The 24,478-nt window shown below is 39.7% G+C and overlaps 1 protein-coding gene across 8 annotated transcripts; it reads left to right on the top strand.

Moving 5' to 3' along the window:
- The first annotated feature begins 54 nt into the window (after positions 1–54).
- On the top strand, positions 55–24,418 carry LOC114876364 (SLIT-ROBO Rho GTPase-activating protein 1-like). Of its 8 annotated transcripts, none has more exons than XM_029187753.2 (14): positions 6,455–6,543; positions 12,544–12,855; positions 15,199–15,382; positions 15,461–15,626; positions 15,779–16,003; positions 16,468–16,596; positions 16,919–17,140; positions 17,225–17,500; positions 17,592–18,187; positions 18,309–18,530; positions 18,605–18,675; positions 18,755–18,935; positions 19,525–19,801; positions 21,743–24,418. In XM_029187753.2, exons 2-14 carry the CDS (start codon positions 12,810–12,812, stop codon positions 22,772–22,774), a joined length of 3,627 nt encoding a protein of 1,208 aa, XP_029043586.1. In that variant the 5' UTR covers positions 6,455–6,543; positions 12,544–12,809; the 3' UTR covers positions 22,775–24,418. The 8 variants fall into 8 exon arrangements, with proteins under 8 accessions (XP_029043579.1, XP_029043581.2, XP_029043580.1 ...); XM_029187751.2 differs by lacking the exon at positions 6,455–6,543 and adding an exon at positions 9,026–9,588; XM_029187749.2 differs by lacking the exon at positions 6,455–6,543 and adding an exon at positions 9,026–9,862.
- The last annotated feature ends 60 nt before the right edge of the window (positions 24,419–24,478 follow it).

The following is a 24,478-nucleotide window of genomic DNA, read 5'->3' as shown; positions in this document are numbered from 1 at the left end:
TTAATATACAGTAGTCCAAGAATATCTTCAGTGTGCCTCGGGATAGCCAGAAACCGATTGACGTTACTACAGTAACTCGCGTTGTGGCTACGTTCATCCGCAGCGTACAATTTATTCCGTCGACATATAAACGACCCGCCGTTCACTCGTTCGTCCGCTCGTTGTGTTGGCATTTCTTCTCGGTTGCCTTTTCTTTTTTTTTTTCTCTCTTCTCTTTTCTATCCAATACGTTTACCATATGCACGGTCGGCACATGTATTCGTTGATAGCGCATCTAGTGCAGATCGTAGAAAAGCGTACACGCTGTTCAGTAAACCGGTTTCACTGCAACGAAGCGGTGACCTCCTCGTGCTTGAGAATGCTTTAAACTGTGACAAGTATTTTATGTGTTCACGTTCATAGAAACTGTCGGCTGGCACGTTAGTGAACAGGATCAACAATCCGGTGGGGTTTAAACAGAAATTGAGAACGTTGCTGGTGTGATGGACGAAGAAGAAATCGACGGCGTGAAGTCGCCCATCAAGAGGCTTGGCTCCACGCGGAAGCTGCTCGTATTTAACAGTAAGTTGCACTCACGCACTTGTCATATCTCTCTCTCTTCCTCTCTCTCTGCTTCCGTCTTTTGCTTATTCCACTCGCTTGCTACTTTTTTCCCTCTTTTTATTCACAGAGAAAGTTAATTTTTCTGTAAACGGCGTATCCTGTGACGATCGTAAGTTCGTTTCTTCTCATTCGAATTTGAAATTAATGAAATTTATTACGACAATTTTTCTTATTGTCTGTAATGATTTTATGAGAATACTAAATTATATACTTTGTCTGGAGAGAGTTAAATTTATTCGCGGCTTGATTCAAGTCAAAGGTCAATTTGTTTCAATAAAATACGTATCTACATCCATTAAGATGCGTCTATCCGATTGATCAAAAAGTTACAATCTCTGCTTTAGTCGACCGTTAATAATGTTACATAGTTGTTTTTCTAACGTGGAAAAAGCTTGGCAAGTGTGTAGCAGATGTTAGAAAATCTTGTAGCACGGAACCTGATGCTGCGAACATAGCAGCGCTAGGCTCCATGGAATAACGTGGACATGTCGATTCTTTTATTTAAAGAAAAATTTTATTTATGCACTTATTCTTGCAACCTAATATCCTGTACTGCGGGATACTAAAAATGATTGTCATTTTTTCAAATAATGATATACCAATCTTATAATCAGATGAAAAATGTTCGTCATAATGAGAATTTCTCAAAAATAAGTAGTTATTTGGCGTTATCGGTGTGAACCATTGTACCGGATAATTAAGCGGAGCCTATAATACCTTCTGTGGAATGCTGGTGCTTACAAAGGTTGCGTTAGACATTCTTATTTACTGGTGCACTCGTATTACGTTGGAGAGGTAATAGCCTTTAGTTATGGCGTTACCAACGTATGCTATAAATTATATGATTCTTTTGATTTTCCCAGTAAATTGCATAATTTTCAAATTGAATAATTTCAATGAGAAATCATTCTATATAGATATGTAGATAAAAAAAGTGCATTTTATGGGATCGATGAATGATCGTGTAACACCAATTGGTTTTCGATGGAACAAATTGAGGTGCTTGCACGTCTTTCAGTTGAAGTGTTGGCACGGCGCTCTTGAAATTGCCTCGTCTGCATATTAAAGTCGTGGGAAGTAACAGGGATAGGTTTCATGGCATTCTACGTTCGCGTAAAAACTCTCACATACTCGGCATTGTCAACTTATATCTATCATTCCATTATTCCCTGTCTCAAACACGACTCGTTCGTGACATGCAACAATCAATGTTTGTTAACTAAAGCTAAATAGAATTACTTTACCGACGAATAAAATTAAATATACTACATGCTATTATTTTAATAAGCGTGTTTTATGTATTCGAGCAAAAATTCTTAGAAAAACGTAGATCCGATACCCGTCCCCTTATATCCGTTTACAAAATTTCAAGATTCTTTTTATTTTATTTTAACGTTCGTTGTTCCTTTCTCTCTTCGCTCCTTTCCTCTGTCCGATGAATACATGCACGCGTTAGAAAACATTTTCAGGCACGTCGCGTGGTTGTATATGTGCTTATGTATTCTTTCATTCCCTTACGCGCATGCGTACATTTCCGTTGTTCATCGGGGTACCCCCTCCACGCGTCGTGCGTGCCTGCGTCGACCGTTTCTTTTGTGCATTTTCATTTTTGTGTTTATGTCCGTTCGTACGGTTGCAACATTGTCTGTTTCAATATTGATTTCACCGTGCATTACCGATGCATTAGAATATTCACCAGCGTAGACACCGGTCGATAATAAACATGTTTACAAATGTTGTTTACCTGGTAGGATATTTTAGGATTCAAGCATGCATTACGTATGAAAATCAAATTTATTGAACAGCACGGTATTTTCGTACGATTATAATTATTGGATTACGAATGTTTATGCAAATGCGTATTTTTATAGAAAACGAGACCTAAATATTTCAATGAATGTTAATTAAAATAATCAACAGTTCCATGAATATTAAAATTAATACCAGTGAAGAGCTACATATCAAAAGGGAAATCAATTTTCCTTTTTTTTTAAATTTATTTTAGAGATAAGTTCACACGAGAAATCTGGACAAAATAAAGAACTGAAAGTGAGCCTCGTTTCCTGCTTTCCGCGACAGATGTTTTTACCAACATACCATTTTTAGACTCAAAGGATATCTGCCTTGTACGATCAAGCACGTGTCTTCTTTTAGGGTGCCATATTACCATTACGTATTTTATTTCTGAATAAAAATGAGATCGATTTTTTTTTCTCTATCTATAAATATCAGGCATGTTCCAGCTTTTGAAATTGTGGGAAATAACATACACGTCCAAGTGTAATTTTTTTTATGTACGTGTGTAAGTACTAGGCCATCCATTTCAGTTCAGCTCATTAACGACGAAGTCCCAACAGGATACAAAAAAGACATTACAAAGAAACCGTGTAGCTCCTTTATCATTGTTAGATCAATTAACTCGCAGTGTGCGTAAATTTTAATCTAGATACATGACACGATTGTCGAAAGGAACCATTAATTGAGATTAATCGTTCGAAAATAGATCGAATAATTCGTTCGTAATGATGATCAATTGTTGTGCATCCCCGATACTATTACGTTCTGAAAACTATAATAGATTCTGAAAGAGTCTTTAGTTTTTATTCAGAATATTTGATCCAGGATCGTAGAAGGTAAAGCGAGAATTCTGTATCGGAAATAACTGTCTCAGCTTGACACGAATTTGATGGGTCAATGAAGAGTTTCGGGTAAGCACACGGTAAGAAGGCCAAGTGGTACTGAATTTGCACGCTTATCTGGACGAAGGTCGGAACCCCGAACGAATTGTGGCTTTAAAATAGCAATGCTACGTAATGATCACATGCATAGAAGGTTCACTTTTAGAATAGTCACACGCTGAATGAACTTCAGCCATATCCTATACTTAACTAGTGATTCTTGTTTCGTGTGAAAACTAGCGTCCAAAAAGGCTGGGTAAAATAGTATTTCAAATAAAAAGTAAAAAGAAAAAAAAACATTTTGAACTTCTTGAGAAGTCATCAAGATTAGATAACGTGCACTTTTTTGTGTGCCCATTACCCTTAAGAAATAAAGGGTTGTCCAGATTTACTGCAGATACTCTACTATAGGTATAGAGTGTCATAAAATCGGTCAGGCGTTAAAGTACATGAAATCCGATCCGACACTTCAACCAAAATGGTTCAAATAAATTTTGTACACACGGCCAACCTCGGCTACCCCTAAGGAAATTTTGGCTGTAACATGCCTGTTCCAGTGCTAAAGCTAGCACTCCGGTAATCCTGAAGTGGTCACTAAAGGAATGAAACATTTATTGACCAAACTAACATTATAGTGTATAGTGTGCGTGGCTGTTGTGTTAAATAACGGCCTCGAAATGAAGAACGACACAATTCCACGTGGAGAGACGAGTCACAGAGAGACAGGACGAAGAAGAAGAGCAGCGCGCAGGGAATATCGTACACACGGTGGACACGTGCACTCGGGTTTGATCAGAGTCACAGTCACGGTCACGCTTCGAGGGTTGGACGAGTCTATATAGAACAACGCGATGGGAGAGCCGGTGGTAGAGGAATATGTTCGAGCGGGATAGACGAGGAGAGAAACAAAAGCCGTGGCGCGAGTAACTCATTGATTCCCCTACCCGAGTATACAGCCGTCTCTTTTCCACCGATTCACTTGCTTTATTGCGATTGTTTCGTCTCTTTCTCACTTGGTCTCTCATTAACCCTCTCCCTCTTGGCTAATGGTGTCTCTCTCTCTTGGACGCGCGATATACTTTCCGCTCGATGCTTCCACAACGGTATTACGCGATTCAGTTGATTTCGAAACGGTGCATCGGAAGGTGGAGTTTCTCTGGTAATCAGTTTTCTACAGACGCGTCCCCTTTTTCCGTTCACGAGTGAAACGTAGAAAGTTCCCGGCTATTTCGACCGATGGTTCCCTTTTTTCCTGCGTCCATCGCGGCCGACATCCGCTGGTATCTTAGAATCGTTGCGTCTGTTGTGAAAATTGTTTTGAAGACGTGCCAGTACTCTGCAAACAAAACGCATCGAGAAATAGAATAAACCGGTCCATTTCGTTTCCAATTAAATGTTTTCTTCCGTATTTCAGGTAGCCTTAATTCAACTATTTATCTTCCGCAAATTCACGATAGAGTAGATGCCCAATGCAAGATACGGGGCTGAAGGAGCTTCCTTGGTTTGACCTCGTACCGAATCGACATACGTTAACGTTGCACCCACGCTAGTCCTTTTATCAAGTCCGATCGTATACGAAAATACGATAATCTTTTGTGCAAGTAATTAGAAGTACAGTGTTTAATGTCGCATACTTATCGTTAGTAAAAATTCCAAAATATTGATCAATCTTGCGCAATGTTAATTAGACGAAAATGAAGAGATACCGTGACACGGAAGTTGCTTCATTTCTTTCCTAACATTAATGAAGGAACAGATTTTCCAAATTTTCTTTCCATCAGTATCGTATTTTCGTTGGCGCAGCAGATCGGTGTGCGGTCGGCCTAAAGTCATCGGCCAAGGTACGAGAGAATCCTCTGCGTTCCGGAGGATGCAGGGGGTGGCAAGTTGGCAAAAGAGGAACCGGTGTGCTGCGCCTCTGATGGGAAGGAGAGACAGCAACAGCGAGCCGGGTGAGAAGGTGGGGCGCGGTGGTTAGCGGCGGACGAGAGAAGAGCACCGGTACGAAACCGAGACGGAGGAACAGGGAGAGCTGGACAAAGAGAGAACGAGTGTAAAGGGAGGGAGACTTGAGAGAGAGAGAAAGAAAATCCGGTTGCCTGGCGACGAGCCATCTAGTTCGATCCCAGCCAGCCGACCAGCCACCCTCTGGACGCAGGAGCAACGAGAGAAGGCGACTACCTTTTGCCTTCCTTTCCTTTTTCTTGTCATTCTTAACTTTTCTACACCGCCGCGCCTTTATTTCCCCAGGCTGCGCTGGATACCCTCCGCGCTCAACCCCCTCCGTTTTTCGTGTTAACATAGTACGTCGGCTTGCTGTACCGTTCGGATGATAATGAGTTTCGGTTAGTCCGACAGAAGAGAACTGCAGGTTTCAACCGAGCCTAGTGATGGTCGATCAAGAGTGAAACGTGTGTGCATCGAATGTGGAATCGTTCGTAGCAGTGTTTCATTTTGTTGTGAAGATGAGAGTGGTCGTTAGAATCGGCTACCGCGGTGGAAGCTTCGTTTGAAGGGAAGGAAACAAGAAAGAGTAACCTCGTTGATGGGAGAACGAGCGAGCGTAAGAGGGATAAAAACAGCGGAAAGTGTGCGTGCGGATGTACACACATGTGCGAAAAGAAAGGAGAGAGGCAAGCATCGAGGAGAAGCGAAACCAATATTGCTAGAAAGATGAAGTTTTTCGGCCCTTGTGATTTTTGTTACGCAATGGAGATCTTGAAACTCCTCGACGTACTTCGATGGAACGTAATCGGGAAATAACTAGGGAAATGCAAGACTTCACCAGCGTTATGATAGCTGGAAACGATTTTGAAGAAAGGAATATTGTGTCTCGGTAGTAATGCATTGTCAGACAGACATGTTCTAGAAAGAAATTTTGATCAAGGAATTGTGCACGGCTGTCTACTTTGTTGTACGATAAGTTCAATCGATAATTAACAAAGAAATCGATGTTGACCACTGAATTGATGTTGCGAACAATTCGAGTGCTCTAGGGATATTTTTAAAAGGAACAGAGGGAGAGAAGTTGGCCCATTGAAAGAGCTTGCCAACTATAACGGATCTCGCATCTTTTTTCACCCTGTTTCCTCGTCTTTCTTTTTTTTTTTCTTTCTCTCTTCCTCTTGTTCGGTCGTTCGTTACAGCCGATCAACGCGAATCGAAACCTACGCATAGGCCAGCAACATGTTCCAGTGCATTATTCAGCAAAGGAACGGATGGATTCATCCTTATAACCCCGACACCAAGGACGTATTTCCAGGTATAGTTTATTAGATGCAAATACATTTTATTTTTTCATTGCATCTGAAGTAGCTGGGGATGATAAAATAAAGCGAAGTATCAGTAGTTGGTCGTTTGTTATAATTCGAGTCTCTAAGTAGGCTATCAAGTTAACTTCTTCTTTTTTTCTTTTTTTTTTCAATTTGTTTGCGTTCAAGTAATCTTCGCTTCGCTCCGTTCATTTCACGTTGCTTATATCGACCTCATCTTCCCATTTCCGTTTTAAAAGCATCATCGTACGGTTTTTGTTCTCTGAATCTCTATCTTTCTATGCATTGTAGGTATTCTTTTGATTTTATGCCTATATCGTATTCGCACAATGTACGCGCGTTATACAATATTGGAAATTCTAGATAGGTGAGGATATCTAATGCCACTGGTTGCTGTAGAGCCGTGCGAACATTCGTTTAGATGTATAGAATTTCTCTGTTCGTGTTACTTGGAATGCAAGAAAAGCTGTACAATAGCGATCAAAACAGAAAATCTTGAAGATTCCGATCGGATCGGAAGAAGTCGGACGGCTACTCGACCGAACCCACTCGACTTCTTTCGATCCAACCCGATCTCTGATACTACATCATAATGTTTTATCGTCAAATTAGATTTCCATATTATTTAAACGCAACTGTATATTTTCATTATTTTTACTAATTGAATTATAAAATATCACGTTGAAAAGGAAACGTGAAAGGATGCGTATTCCCGTATAGTAAGTTTCGCGAAAGTTTGAATTCCCTAAACGATTGAAGTCACGCTTCCGTGACGCCACTGTTTCCGAGCAGAGTTACGTGTATATCCGTTCAGTGAACGAATTCGTTTCTACCATATGGCGTTACGAACTGGGAGCAAACTAGTTTCCGGTTGAGACGATCGTGAAGGTCTCGCTAACATGTCACATGGAAAATCTAAAGGTTCCATATGGCTTCCTGATCGTTTGTACTTGTGTAATCCGTTTGAACGATTACCTCGTCAAGATTTTGGTACCGAATTCTTTTATTTCGAATAACGAATAAATAGTATCGTAAAGAAAGAAAAAATCTGGATAATTAGTAACATGATGTTAGTCGCAAAGTACACATCTAATGAGTAATTTTCGATGCGATACTATTCAGAATACTATCTTTCGGCTTCCTATTACAGCACTGTTTCTAGCTGGCCGCATACACGCGAGTTTCGACACAATTACAGTTCGTTGGTGTGCTTCAGAATTGAGATAACGAAAAGCGAACTAAACCGACGACGCAATAACCATTTAACGCTTCCCTTCAATTCGTACAGGAAGGAAGCTGATAGAGAAACATTGCACTGCATATCAATTTATGACTCGTGTGTGAAGATTCTCCCTCCATCTTCCTACCAATGTCATCCTAATTACATCTCTTCGATCCCACCGGTGGCATTATATTACCAAATGAAAAAATTAAATCGTTAAATTGTTTTCATTAAAAATGTTATCTTTTTATATTGTATTTGCAAACAAGTAGCTTAAAAGGCGATAATATCAATATTTGTTATCTCAAATAACAATTATCGATTTCTTTGTTTACTTGACATAAATGATAAGTCACTAAAATTGTTAATTTACTTCTGCGTCTCATTTTTCGTCTGGTAGTATAATTGTAAAAAATTTAATTCAATAAAGCCGTCAACAAATTGTGCGCATGACGTGTTTGCTCATGCGACGGTATCACGAACGATAACGTGGTAATTGGCAACTAACTTGCCAATTGCCGTGGCCATCTCCCTTCTAAATCTGTCGCTACCGAATCACGTGGCTTTCCCAAATATTGTTCAACGTCGTCTCCATTTATGAAGCTGAGAGTATACTCCAAGAAACTTGCATCTTCCTGTTTAATTATCGTGACAAGAAGATATTTTTATTTCATAAATTCTAAGTATTTTTCTGCTATTTCGGTTTCCCTGATAACGTCCACTTTGCCGCGATAATTTCGCGTTGCTTATCAGTAAATTGACCAACGTTCTTTTGTTTAGTATGTTTCTTACTTCCACGTTAAGACATAGCACATCTTAAATGAACAATTTTCGGTCAGTATGGCGTTCCAGGAATATTATATTTAAATAAAACGTTGCTGAACCAGCGGGGTCAGGTCTTTGCGGTTCAATCGTAACCATTTAAATCTTGTTACTCGAAATGTTTAATTACTATTTTACTTCTAAATTAACGTTATAAAAAGCTATGAAAAATTAAAAAAAAAAAAGAAAGAAATTCAATTCAATTGATCATTCTTTCTCTCGTTAATACTTTATAGAGATCACAGCGTGTACCGCTGGTTTAATGGCGTTCGCGCAAGTGTAAACGCACACGAACGCGTTAAGTTAAGACGGATATGTGTACGTGTACGGTAATGCACAGCGGTAGGCGTAGAGAGGAAGGCGCGTGCGTGTAGGCCTTGCTGGTAATTGTGGTTAATTTAACGACAGTCAAAGCAACGACTAGCTGTCCTTACTGGTCAGTTCACGCGGCCAAGTCCCTCTCGACTGGTCGGTCAATGTGCAATACTGTAGCGGTCACTTAAACCGCACGGCCGCTGTTATTTGCCTGGGTATAGAGTCCCGTCCTGATTTGCCTAGGAACGTGAAACGCTTTGCCAATTTCGCGGCATCGGTTCCTTCGAACTTTATGACACGATATCCACGGTTATTTCGCAACGGTCTCGGTCGACTTAACGCAAGCCATCGACAGGAAACTGTCTCGATCGAGTTTCGTCCGATTCGCAGTTTCAGTACAGTGTTGCCTCTTTCCCGGATCCCTTCCCCTCCCCAGTGTGTATTATTCTGACGAAGAATATTTATGAACAAGAAAATAAAGGACATTTAACGGTGGCAACTGTGCACGGTTACCGAACTCTCACATGTAAATTCCTTTGAGCCCCGAAGCTCCGTTGTGGATACGTAACCTCGATAATCAAAATAACGCCGGATATACGTGTCGCGAGTGATCTAGTGATACGGTGTTCAATTTATCGATGATATTTTTTTCCGTTAAACACGCATGACATTTACGGTAATTCTCGTTTACAGTTCACCGGTCGCGTTTTTTTAGTGTACGCGGAGCACGAGGAATGAATGCGTGCGAATGCAACTGGTTTCGTAGCTTAATATTTCTTTTAATACAGTAGGAATAAAGTGTTCGAGGCAACGGCTGAGTCGAACTTTTCTTGTCTGCTGCACAAAAGTCGTCTGAGTCATAGAAAGATATATTTATGTTTTGAACGAACAGCATCGTATTACCGGTCGCGAAACCGTTTGCGTTAGGAGTGAACGTGGCAAAAGGCGAGGTAAAAACAGCCGACTACAGAAACTGCTAACCTATGTTTGATCAGCTAATCGAGGAACTAGTATGGCGGCCAGTTGTTACTGATAAATCCTTTTTTCAAAATACCAACCGCTTAAGCATTCGTATTTTTATTTTTAACATTACAAAATTGTCCACAACCGCTACTTTACTCGGCCATTATGTACTTGAAGAAATAATAAGGATTCGTGACAATGGAATAAAACAAAAAGTTAATTGTAATTTAGAGGGAATTCGCTTCAGTGAACAAAATAAGTGAACGACCTTTATTTTTATTTTGTAAAATATGTTTCTGTTTTTACTACCGCGCTAATAAAGTCGATGTCCAGTGAATGGGTAGATCCTTTCTCTTTTCGATTGAATCTAGTCCAGTTACAATCAATATCTCACCTGTTCGTTGAAAACAGGAATTTGTACCGTAAAATAATTCGTATCGATAAGTAAGAACAGTAGATGCAACCAATTTTTTAACCCACGGTTATTTTTTTTTTTTTACACTATAAATTAATTTTATAAGGATTTTATAACTCTCAGGAGTGGGCGATCTGGTCCCCCTTTGGATTCGCCACTGCTTCAAGTGTGTCAAACGAAACGGTGTGGTCAAAAGTACATTTTAATTTAAGGGCAATTGTGCTACAGTCAGACGCTTTCAATCGACCGTGGGCGTTTGATTCGTTGACGAACAAACGAATGAACGAACCCACGGACGAACTATTTTCTTCTATCTTCTATTGTCAGACGTACGACTTCCCTTTCCGCTGCTGCTGCTTCGCTGCATGTTATTAAAATTGCTCCGTTTTAATCACTGTCTGTTGCACAATACGTATTGATACCTCGGTGACGATGATTAATCGTACGTCTGCGAATCTGATTGACTGCTACGGTATTTTGTGATTGCACCCGTGATGAATAATGCAAAAATATAAGATCATAGTAAATTCCAATGTATTCCACTGACGGAAGTTTTTATTATATGACAGAACGTTCAGACAAACCGTCATGGAAATAAAGAAATTTTTATAGAATGTCATTAAGGTGGATTTTCATGGAAATACATACGCGTTCGTATCTTCTTGATGAGTACTTAAATGTTCACTCTTAGGTAATCAGTAATTCCGATACATTCTGATATTACGAGTTGAAAGTTATGGCAAGTTTCCATATTTTCGTCCAGTCAGATAAAATTAGGTTCAGCTTAATTATTTATTCAAAGCAGGAAGTTGTTTAAGTGCATGAATAATTTAAAGGTTATCGAACAATCATCCATTGGATTCATTGTATGGAGATCTGCATATAATGATGTTGGAAACTAGATCAGACTGTGGTTCTGAATAAGCTCGTAGAAAATTGATGCAGTGATTTATCACCGTACTTTAACCATAATCTTTCCATTTCAAAAAATAGTAAATCAAAATTTTGTCCAAACGGCATTGTACACAAGCAAATAAATACAGAACTACTAGCTACGTACATCTATTTATACAGAGATAACAATATTTGTACGCATTATCAGAAAGTACATATTCAAAACGTTAACGCGTGATTAATGTTTGTGTACTTAGTAAAATAATTAATTTGTAAGAAATTAATTGTAATTAATCGTCTAATATCTAGCTCGTTATTTAATTGCCTGTTTGAAGAAGCTATTTGTTGGACAATTTTGAAAAATGAAATTGATAAGATTACATCTTGCAGCGATATAAATAAAAATGGAAGTGATCTTTCATATTTATTAAATAATAAGGTTTTCCCCTATTAAGAACATCCTCGGTAGGCAGCTTAAAAATAGTCTTTTGCGCATCCATCGCGCTATGAAAACAGGGCTTGTAGTTCTTTGAGAACTTCACGCACAGCGTGCATCATCTAACCTATCAGAGCCGATAATCGCGAAACAAAAGCTTGCAAGGGAACGAGAGCGAGGGCTGATCGTTGCATTCTATTAACAGAATCCTTTCTCGAGTTATAACGGCCCGTGAAACTCATAGGAGTTGCAATTTTTTTTTTTTTTATATGCCAGCGCGCTTTCAGTTTTCTAGCACGCGATACGAGGCACATTTTTCTACGCTTTGTTGATCGTGAAACGTCATATGGAAATGTACATATTCCGTTTCAGTCAGTATCATTTCAACAGAATCAAAGAGCCGAGTTTTATCAACCTTTCATAGTATCTTTTGTAGTTATAACCAGGGTTATAAAAGTGTCATGTTGAAAAAAAAAATAGGTAGTATTTAAAAAGAAATGATTTTCACAATTTTCATAGAAGAAGGCTATAGCACTGCTATAAATTCGATGCTTAAATTCTCGCTTCGCCTGAGTTTCTTCACGCTAAACGATTAAACAAGCGTTAACAACCATAACTATCAAAAGATCATCTCGAACACTATCGCTTTTGTTTTCATTCTTCGAATCATCGTGTAAACGCGCCATAACATTTTTATCGGGCATTATCATTTCCATTATGTAACTATTATTTTCCAGCGATCCGTTCATAATACATCTGTCTGTCGGTATCATCGCAACAATTAACGGGATTATTATAGTTTGTCGAGTTAACTGCAACGAGCTCGCGATTAGATTATAGTTTCTTCGGCTTTGCTCGTTCCATCCCCGCTCCATCGATGCTCTCGCGCCGAATCTAACACGCCTCTGACGAATATAATTTAGATGAGATCGTTTGTCGAAGCCGAGAAATGTCAAAGATCACGGCAGAGTGATCCAGGTGCAACCACGATCCTCTTCTTCGAGAAACTGGCCGATTCGTTAAATGGAAAGTAGTTTGACGACGTGTTGAATAGCGTGAAAATAAAAAAAGAAAAAAAAAAACGTGAACTACGTGTTGTGTTGTTGAGAAACGGAAAAGTGATTTGTGCACGACAAGGACAATCGCCATCAACGGAAATCAGTGGAGGGTTCACGGATCACAGGGAAAAATGTTCAAGCTCGCCGGACGCCAAGAATGGGAGGCTTTGACGAAAGGTAAATGGCGTAGCCGTTTACGAACCGTAACCATTATCAGTTCCCACGGGGTGTGAACTTTATTGTGTTGAATGGGGTGGTTGAGTGGGGAATAGGTGCATGGATCCTGCAGTATATGTATGTTTTCAAAACCTTGCACAATCGATGTCCGTGCACCAAGTTGTACATATTAGTATAATCCAGGAATTGTATCAGGGTAGTCTACCCCGGACGATGCGACGCATCGTGTCAGTTTTACGTCATAAACGTTTTAAGAATCTCCGTATACAGGATGTCTAACGCCACCCCTAATTAGTTATACACCTCAGTTCAGAAAATGACAATGATCTGGGACCTTTTGTCACGGTATAGTTTGGCCCAGTTGCGCGGTACACCCTGTACAGGGAGATTCCTAGTAACATACTCCATGAACGTGTAAAGGCTTGTTAAAATCTTTGGGGAAGATCCAGGTCCCTTTGTGAACGAACAACTGACACAGTAAGCACTATAGACAGTGAGAGAGGTCGTTCACCCTTGGTCCTTGCAGGCCTACACAATAAGTAGTGCACCGGGCAAGGATGCCCTTCAGTACCCATAGGCAAAACAAAGGGCATCTCTAGGCAGGGGTGTAACCATCCCCATTAGTATTTAGCACTTTACGGAATATGCTCGCAATAAAATAGTTGTCCTTAAGTTAGCCAGAAAATCGGATGCCCATTGGGTAACTTGATGAGCCAGGCCCCTCTATCTATACCTCATTATGTCTCCCATCGACATGTTCAGTTATAAAAAACACCCTGTTGTATCTTTTATTGGTAAAATCAAGTAAAAGTTTTTGAATGGGTCATCGGGTGGCACGCGCAGGACAGAACCCGTTGACCGTTCGTTCTTGTGAACCAAACGCATGCTGCACATTGTTATTAAGGCCGATTATGTAACGTCGATAACCATGTAGAGCATAAAGGCATGTGCTATTATAATTCGAATAAAAATACCACTCTGGTGGGATAGAAAACATCTGAAGCGTCGAAAGCAACGGCTTTTCAGAGGAAATTACCACGGGCCTGTGTATCCTCTTTCTACGGTTGCCCTAACTCGCCTTCTGATCAATGCCTGCAACCCGGCATATGCCCCGACGTGCAGCGAACTGCGTTTATTTACCTTCTTGAGGGACGTAGGTCGATTCATGCGTTCCAACCCCTCGTAGGGTTCGAGAATCTCCTGGCCACTTGGGGAATGAATCACACACCACGGAAGCACGAAAAATCGATAAGTTCCGAACCGAATTCAGGAGCAAATGGTGCGAGTTCGTTAAAGAAGACCCAAGTTCAAGGGAAGATTTTTTTTTTCCATTTCCTAGAAACGTGAGAAATCGTCCGGTTTCACTGAAGCCTCTAAGGGTCATTTTCTTCCCTAAATTTGTTTAATTTGATTTTGACGAAATTTCCAAATTGAAACATAAATAAATAAATAATTCATTTGTACAGTTGCTTTGTTCTCTAGGAAACGCTATCGTTTCCTTTCCGTACCATCAGGAAATACCATAGCTCGTTAAGTTTTTATGGGCAACGTTTCTCTGCTCTTTTTCTGATCCCATTTCAACTTCTTCTGCTTTGTGTTGTTTCTTCTCTCGAATGCTATAAAGAGAATCGTTTAATCCATGAGAAAGGGGTCGGTAGAAATGGTTTGCTCTTTTCCCTCCAGTCACAATGACCTTCATTGATTCATTGATTAGATGCAAATTATAGGGAACCCTAGAATCTAAAGTTCCAGCTTTGTCTAGTTAGGTCAGTGACACAGGTAATGAAACAACGATCATGACTTTCAAAGTATTGTTCATTTTATTTTATTTCATTTAATTTGAATACTTTTAAATTTTATGTTTCTAATGTTTTATACGTAGCAATAAATATTATTTATTATTTTGTATCATTTCTGGTTTTCAATAAATATTGTTTTATTTATGTTCAACCCTTTATTCCTTGTTTAATTTTCTCTTAAAAAATTTTGCATTTTTAAATTGTTTATTTGATTTCTAAAAATTATAACCGTTGTAGTATATCAATATTATACAATGTCTAAAATAAAAAATTATTTGTTACCACTTAAAATCCATATTTCTTTCCAAAATTAAAGAAAAATCGTGCAACGAAGAGTAAAACGTTCACTGGACGTGTTCGAGGAAAGGCGCAAAGAAATAAAACGATAGGACGATCGAATCCAGACCGTTACGAGTCGTCTCCCCCGACAGTAAATTCGTTTGTAACACGAAACATGTTGCAGCGAAGCCAACCCGATCGATTAACGAAAAAGGAAAGGCCAAGCAAAGTCTTTTATCCTTATCGTTTTCTTTCCATCTTTCAGACATAAGGCTGCAGCTGAACGAACAGCTGAGATGTCTCGACATCAGGATGGAGGCCCAAGTCGCCCTCGTGGCGGAGCTTCAGGATTTTTTTCGAAGGAGAGCCGAGCTGGAGCTCGATTACAGCAAGTCTCTAGACAAGATGGCCAGAAGCATACAGCTCAGACACAAGGAGCAAAAGCAAAAGTATATTATCCAGAGACTTTTAACTGGAGCTTAGATAAATTTCATACTTAATATATTAATTAATGAAATAATCCTTAGGCGAGAACAATGGCCCCTATTCTCCAGCTACGCTTGCTGGCAACAACTTATCAACGAAACAAAATCCTTAAGCAGAGATCATGCAGCACTTTCGGAGGTCTACAGCACGCACCTCGTTGGTCGTCTCAACCAGGTGATGGAAGACGTACAGCGGATATACAAGCGTGTGAGTATGATCCAGGCATGGGCAGCAAATAGTAAGGCGGGCACGCGGGTCATAACTATGGGCAAAGGAGGTCGCAGACACGCAGTCACCCATGTTACCTGTGACATTTTTTTTTTTTTTTTGTTTACGATAGAAGAATCCTTGTTTTTCAGTGCCGTGAGATAGGATACGAGACGCACGAGGAGATCCTCCGGGTGCTGCACGAGTTGCATACAACGATGAAAACGTATCAGGCTTACCAGGCAGAGTCCCGGCAAGCGGAAACAAAGCTTCGGGTGGCGGAACAGCAGCGCACCAAGCTCGAAGTGGCGAACGCCCCGCCCGAGAAACTGGCGCGCAGCAAGAAGTACAAGCTGATTGAGAAGGAAGTGAACAAGGTAGGGTGAAAATCTCAAGGCTATCCCCGAGCGCAGACGAGGAGGACTGGGTGCTCTCGTGTTTCGATTCAACTCTGTCGGCTGACCCTGGAAAGGGTCGAGTAGTACTTGAAGACACGGAGTATCGATTTCCGTCACGAAAGCTCTTGCCGTTGAAAACACGTGAACACAGAGGCCTCGTTGAATAAAGCACTGTTTCATTCATCTCACGTCGAAGTTTCACGGCGTTCCGTCACTTTTAGAACCCTGTTGATCTATCGTTCGCATGCTTCGGACCTTAACACCTCACCGACCGGAAGTCTATTAATAGGCTTTTCGATGCCAAGCGGTTATTCACTGGAAAGCAATTAATACGTCTTTCGCCGTTAATGGTTTCTCCATTATTCGATTGAAATAATATCATTTAATCATGCTATAATTATCAGGACATTGATAAACATTATTGAATTTCTTGCTTACTTTAGAGGAAGAGCAAGTATCAGGAAGCAAAGCTGAAGGCGTTAAAAGCGAGAAACGAGTACATTTTGTGTCTCGAGGCATCAAACACGACAATACACAAATACTTTGTGGACGATCTGTCTGATCTCATTGATGTAAGTTATAGACTTAACAATTTTTAATATTTACTACAGTAAAGTAGAACGTTTCAACGTCACGATAAGCGTATCTATGAACTAATTACACTCGTTTGAAAACGACTTAAAAGAGCATTAATCTGGCTTCTTGATACCGTACACGTGACTCGATAGTGGGTCAGTGAATCGGTTGAGTCACCTGAAAATGTTAATCGTCTTTAGTGATTGATACTTTAAACAATCATTCACGTGTCCAATAACGTGCGCCCAAATTGCTCGCGGGCATTTGAACATCGATGGCTTACGAAATCATCAGTGATCATTGGTATCATTTTTCTAGTGCATGGATTTTGGTTTTCACAATTGCATTGCCAGAGCGTTGCTAATGCACTGCAGTGCAGAAGAGGGTAGGCAACGTTCCTTGCAATCGGGTGCTGAACAACTGGCTTCCTGTGTCGGTGCTCTAGATTCGAGAGCGGATAAACAAAGGTTTCTAGAATCCCATCATTCTGCTTTTATGATCCCTAAGAAATTCGAGTTCCAAGGACAACGAGGGGACGAGGTAGTATTTTGGCATAAAAATTCACTACTACATTGAGGACTACGTTTGAATACTATAACTGATAAAATTCATCGGACCCTACAGACCCCAGAGCCTGAATTGCAAAAGCTATTGCACGCCGAGATGGAACAACGATTGACGCAATTGCAACAGAGAGTGACGTCCTTGAGAACCGAGTCTGAGGAAGTGTGGAAAACTTTAGAAACGGCAGAGGCCAGCCTGCTAGAAATGCTCACCGCGAAAGACTACGACTGCTCTAGATATTTTGGAGAGAACGCTGTGCCCACTTCTAGACCTCCTGAAACGATACAGATCAAGCTCAGAGCCGACAGACAGGAAACCGAAGAATTCTACCTCACGGTGGGTTCCAAGTTGAAGTATTCAACTGATCTTTAACTAACTTGTTATTAGTGCGTTGGTAATAAATAATCTGTTAATTGAAATTTTACAGAAATTCAGGGAATACCTTCTTGGAACCTCAAGAATAGCTAGGTTAGACGCGAAGCAAGAATACATTCGACAAAGCCTACTAGATGGCTCCACTGCTAGCCCAAACCCATCAATATCGGCAACGAAACAAAAACAGGCACGAAGGAAACGAATCGGTAGATTACAGATGAACGGTCAACCAAAACTATTCGGTGGCTCGTTAGAAGAATACTTAGAAAGCACAAATCAAGAAATTCCTTTGATCATGAAGAGCTGCATTAGAGTAATCAATCTGTACGGTCTACATCATCAGGGTATCTTTCGTGTTTCGGGCTCCCAAGTAGAAATCAACAACTTCCGGGAATGGTTTGAGAGGGGAGAAGATCCTTTGGCCGATGTAACAGATGCATCGGATATTAATAGTGTTGCCGGTGTATTGAAACTTTATTTAAGAGAATTGAGAGAGCCACTCTTCCCAATTATTTACTTTGAACATTTAATGGAGTTAGCACAGTTGGAATCGAAGCAGGAGTTCGTTAATAAGATGAAGGAACTAATTGCGAGTCTTCCAAGACCGGTCGTCATTGTAATGCGATATCTTTTCGCCTTTCTAAATCAGTAAGCATCGCCATTTCTTTCGGATGAATATTTAAATATCCTATTGTTTACAACAGGCATGCACGAGTAATATCGCAGGGGTGTCCAAGTAAAACGTATATATTTTTTTTTTTTCAAATAGCCTTTCAGAATTTTCGGATGAAAACATGATGGACCCCTACAATTTAGCTATCTGCTTTGGTCCTACTTTAGTACCAGTTCCTGAGGACAAGGATCAGGTGCAGTACCAAAATCAAGTAAACGAACTGATCAAAAACATCATCACATTCTGTGAGGAAATATTCCCAGAAGACATTGGGGGTACTCAGTACGAAAAATACATCAGTAGGGAACCAGACGACGTGTAAGTATATGTCGAAAGGTTATAAATTAATTTGCTAATAGATGATTCCTGATCGAAATAAATTGTTAATACAGAGACGTAGGAGACTCGCCAACGGATCAGGTCCAGGAAGACATGGACTCCGAAGTGTATCCATCCGAGGATGGTGAGTAAGATAATAATATTTCATTTGTCGCTCGGTATCCAACAACAGAGCGGGATCTACGTATTTTGTGTATTCCCAGAATCGGAAAACCTCGAAGCCACAGCGCAATTCGATTTCAATGCAAGGTCCGAAAGAGAGTTAAGCTTCAAAAAGGGGGATACCTTGACTCTATACACACAAGTCAGTAATGATTGGTGGCGAGGTGCCTTGGCTGGTAGAGAGGGGCTTATTCCCGATAAATATATTATGATCAAGATAAAGTAAGTGAGATTTAATCAGCCGCAGTGGCGAATTATTATCTTCGAAGAATGCCTTCTATTCAACTAGTGGCTGAATTTAGCAATCGAAAAGGGAATAAAACTTCGATCAATCGAAATTTTCCTACATCAACAAAATGTTGATTAGGTTTAAAATGCTTCTTTAGTCTAATCACTTTCAAGGAATAAACCTTCTTTCCCGTATGATCCTTTCCACTGTCCATCGCTTTACATGTTGTACTGTACAAAGTATTTCTATAACATGTATACACGCTTTAAATGTTAATATTAAACTAGAGTGTTAAACGGCTTTCTTTTCTGTGTCTTCATTTATTTAGTCGTTTTGAACATTTATAAACAGCAAATTAGTGCCTTTACGATAATAAAATGTGTATACATTTTATTGGGACACTTCATTGTAAACTTGTGGTATTTCTAAGTTATAATTATAGTTTTTATTTAAATAAACCTACTGCAGGGGGACTTTCCGAATATTTTTTTCAATGCAAGCTTTTTTATAAAATCAGCTTAACTAAGCTTTTTTTTTATCAACCATTTCTGCGCTATAAAGAGTTTCATATCGTTTGTTCAGGGATGAAGAACGCGAAAAGGAACTTCTAAAATCGTCAAGCGAAGAATCAATGCGAAGAAGAACTTCTAGCTCTGCCGATAGTGTTCTATCGAGTAACAACTCACCATTGATGGGACCGTCTGGGAATACAGCTACTTGGTCGTCTAGTACCATGTCCGACACACCAGCTACCACGAATATAATATCAACAGACAATATCAGTAACAGCGGTGTGATCTCAACGATTGTGACAAATGTCCCTTGCATTTCTTCGGCCCAACCGATCATCAGCCGAGAGGTATTGGAAACTACCGTTTAGTATAATTACTTTATCCGACTTTTTCTTTTCATACATTCGTCTGCTTGTACATCTTCTGCGACGCACTGAAAAGATTTGAATTTCAAAGCACAAGTGCATGGCTATTGTGCTGATATTTGTTTTCTTTAAGTGCAATAGCAATGAGAGATTGGAATGCACATTGCCATTTAAGGCGCAGATTCGTTGCCTGTTACACCATGCCTAATTAGAAATCAGCATCGCTTATTTTATGGGACCAAAATCACAAACGAACCTCTTTTAATATATTCAAACCCTTCGTTGCATGACTTTTTGTTTTTATTTCCTGAAAGAATATACGGTTTTAAACGATAAATATTTTTCTATTTCAGAAGTTTCCTTTAAAAAAAATTCTATAATATCGGAGATTCGCAAATGCCCCCTCTAAGCGTGCATACACAGACGCGCACTGACGTAAGCGCTTTCGCTAAAAAATACAAGAATTTGCAAAAACATAATGCAACAAAGGGTTAAACCAAGACCAAGTATCGATCAGTAATTTAATTTGAGCAATGAGAATAAGTATTGTTTTAGTTTTTCATGTTTCCATAACGTATAATTCTTTTTTTATTTTTCGTTGAATTATAATCTGTGATTTTATGATTCGACGAACTTGCCTTTACCAAATGACGGGAGACGAGTCTATGGCTATGTTAAGTTAAATTTACATTGAGATAGTTGTATCTCAGTTAACTGTAATAATTTGTACGATATGTTTTTTTGTAAATAAAATAGAAATATACATGTTTGTTGCTGCATGTGCCTCGGTCCCTTTGTCTTGTGCCGCCTTGTGTCCTTTGAGTCTTGCGTCACATATTATTTCTTTTGTGTATTGTTTACGAGTTTTCAATGTTAATAGTTGGGATGGTTTTTCCAGATATACGTTTAATCAGCCTTTAGTTGACAAGAAAAAAAAAAAAAAAGTTTCACGTAAATAGGTAGTGGGTGAAACGGACTAAAAACTGTTCGATAAAATTGCTGCCAGTGTTGTGTGGTTCTGTTGTCTATATTTTTCGTTTCATTAAAGGAGTGCATCTGTTTTTGTAACAGTTCAGTTGGTTTGTGAATCCTAGCATTCTGTAAAACAATTTCAGTCTATAGACGAAACCAAAATGGAATGCTACTCGCAGAGCCTACTTAACCAGTGGATATTCTTTTGGCTTAGGTGAGTAAAAATACATCTCACCCTCAGACCAGTTAATATTACGAACCTCTCATCGTTGGCATCTGTAGAGAGATAGGTATCAAATGCAGAGTTGTTGTCATGTTTACATATTTGCCTGCTTATATTCATCCTGTTCATTGTCAGTTTTACGAGCAGTTTTTAATCCCCCCCCCCCTCCTGGCATGAATATCAATATTGTGCATTTATTAGGGATGCGCGGGTAGGCAGATATGTCGGGTACCAGAGCTTTGGGACAGCTCAGTAAAAGTCGGGCGGGATCGGAGGAAGATACTTTCGGGCATTCCCCCGATCCCTCCCATAATCTACGGTACTCGCACATCCCTAGCATTTATGTATATTCATTTCCTTATTTCCATATTAATGCATGTAAATCTAAATTTTTATTTCTGTATTATATCGTTCGTTTTCGGATATAAAAAGTATTCATCATTAACATTTCGCAATTCACCACATATGAAACATTAAAAATAAGGATGTTGGATATTTTCGAAATCTAATACATCTTTTGTCTTTTAATAAAAATAACAATCTGAAGAAGTTCCAGGGCACTACATATGCATAACGACACAGAATATAATTTGCACTTCATTGCAACAAACATGGTTGGTAACTTGGAAAACATCGCTAGCTTCCCCTTTACTACGTACCAGAACATTTCATTTCGAAACGTTTACCTTACAATTTATATTCAATTCACCTAATTGAATTGCTTTCAGGAATGTGGATCTCGCATGGCAAAAGTGTCAACGCCTGAGAAAGAGAAGCACTCCTTTGCTTCAGACGCTACGCAAATCATTGTTGGTAACAATGCAGAAAATGAAAAGACGGATTTTAGCGAATCATCGATACAGCAACAGCAGCAACGTAACGAAGAAGCTGGAGGCGAAGAAGCGGAACGTATCTCGTTACTGAATTTGGACGGCAGCGCAAAACGTGGAACCAGCAGGAAACAACATTGGAAATCTCAGAGTATGGGGGACACTGCGCAGCAAACGGTAAACCCTTTACAGGCGAACACCGCTATCACCCAAGAAGAAGAACCTCAAGAACAACCAACTTTCTCGGCAAATCGGGAGCTCTGGCAGAGACGTGCAACGTCGCAAACACAATTGAATCCTCCCGTGCCTCCGAATCATAAGCTTTTCCGCTCTTCTCAAGAATTCCGTGAAATGCGTCAGAAACACACGCCGGATCTCGTCATGGATCTTCCTTTATCCGCGCAGGATGCAAGCAAAAAGTCTGCTTCGTCGAATAGTCTGAGTAGTTCCGACGAGGAGAGCCCTAACTTAAATCAGCCATCACGAGCGGAGGCAGCCACGTCGCCCACGGGAGGACCCGAGTCTCCCGACATGAGCACAGCCGCAGAACGGTTTGCCAAGCAAAATCAGTGCACCTTGAAGAAAAACACGAAAACAAATTCGGACGCGCCGAAATTGAAACGCGTCGAACCTGAGCACGAGCCCGAACAGGAGCCCGAGGATATGGTCAGATCAACCAGTTCCAATCAAATCTCAGATTCGATGCCCTTAAGGTCACCGCTTCCTTCGCGTTCGACGCCTAAGGTTGTCGCGAAGTTCGCGGATATGCACCTAAGCCGCGGCAGTCAGGTGTCCTCGTTCAAACCGCAGGTAAAGGTGAAGCCAACGATCCTCAGGAAACCGGTGCTGCCATTCCCGCATCCGCACATGAGTCCGGAGCTCGCAAGGAAGATCGAAAAGCAAGCGCAGAGCGCCGAACAGTCGAATTAATTGCTGCCAGGGTATTGGAGAGTTTTAGCAGCAAAAGATGTATTTATTTTTAGCAATCCATGCGTGTTTGAGTAAGGTTTCCAGGCGCGTAGATTTGCCATTGACTTTCCATTGACCAGTTACTCCGCCCAATCGCAAGGACATAAACGAAGTGTGTTAATTACTGTATCCAAGAAGAAAGGAAAGCCGGGCAGTATCGTTCCTTGGTACGATGATACGTTACATACCAGGTTCGATGCTACCCTCGGGCCGAGTTTATTTTTTCTACGACTATTTTCCATTTTCGCATAATTTTTTTACCAAATGACCCGCGAAACGATGTTTCTAGTCATCGAGAGACGATTGAAAAACGATGCGAGAAATGTGTGAGCGAGATAATACATCGAAAAAAAGAAAAATGAATTACAATTTCGAGGTTAAATAGTTATTTGCCGTGAGAGTGAGTGTGTGAGAGAGGGAGAAAAAGATTTTGTACGTTGGACAATATGTAATTTATTACAAGGAATATTTCTTCTCAAGGTGTATCAGTATGTTTGCAACAAACGTGTTCGATGTTCCTTTAAAATGCACGTGAGTGGGTATGAGTTAAACGAAAAAAAAAAAAAAAGAGCCTTTTCCGGAAGTTTCTTTCATAGGAAGAATGAGTGAGATGATTTCGGGACCCGAAACCCGGCTTATTATTTTTATTATTATTATTATTATTATTATTATTATTATTAATATTATTATTATTAGACATTGTAACATGTCACCGACGTCTTTAATTAAGAACTATACGACAATGATGTTCGATATATTCGAGAGTAATAAGTGTACAATAATGCACGAATATTTAACAATTCGACGTCAGCTTTAGGTATTTACTGATAATTCTGCTATGAAAAATTCAACGAAATAGGAAAAAAGCGATGTAACACCTCAACGTATTCATGCCCTTTTTCCTTATAACCCATTAAACAAAAAAAAAAGATTATACTCAATTAAATAATATGCGTACAGTAACCCGATATTCAAGTATTCTATAATTATACTCGGAACAAAAAAAATTCGGAATGGGCATAAAGGGAGGTATTAGGTACCCGACATGTCGGATTTGGGTAAGGTTAGAAGAAGTCGGGCGGGTTCGGCTACACCAGGGTGCTGAATCCGTCCCACTTCTTTCTAACTTACCCGACACATTCGGTTGTCCTCACACCCCTAATCGCAGCCCAAAGTAACAAGAATTGCGAATTCAGTTAGGGTGACTATAACTTAATACTCTTTATAGTTACTGATTAAATATTAGTACTAAATATTATCACATTATACCCACCGCAATAAGAAATACCAAAGCCAATGAAATATTGTCCCTTTTTTTTTCTTTTTTTGAATGTATCATATTTGTTGGAAGAACATGCTAAAGTTTCAATTCCTACGATGCGTTCGTTTTTATATTTCACAACGAAAGTTACGTTTTTATAATAGTTTTTTCTATACTATATCGAATTGTTATTTGTGAGAGGATTCAGTGTAACTTAATGCGTAATTTAATCTTGTTACGTCTTTATGTCAATTTGACCTATTCAGCAGCAACAGGAGCTTAATTTGACGATTTTTCGTTAGGGTTACTGATATTAATTTCAATAAAGAAACTTGCAGGCTGCATTGGCCGTCTCATAGAATAATTTTGAACACTCCTAAAATATTTGTACATACAGTACCGAG

Source organism: Osmia bicornis, chromosome 1 (assembly GCF_907164935.1).
Source record: "Osmia bicornis bicornis chromosome 1, iOsmBic2.1, whole genome shotgun sequence".
In the NCBI taxonomy this organism is placed as follows: Eukaryota; Metazoa; Arthropoda; class Insecta; order Hymenoptera; family Megachilidae; genus Osmia; species Osmia bicornis.
Note: the sequence above shows the minus strand (reverse complement) of the source record. Positions and strands in the feature narration are given on the sequence as shown.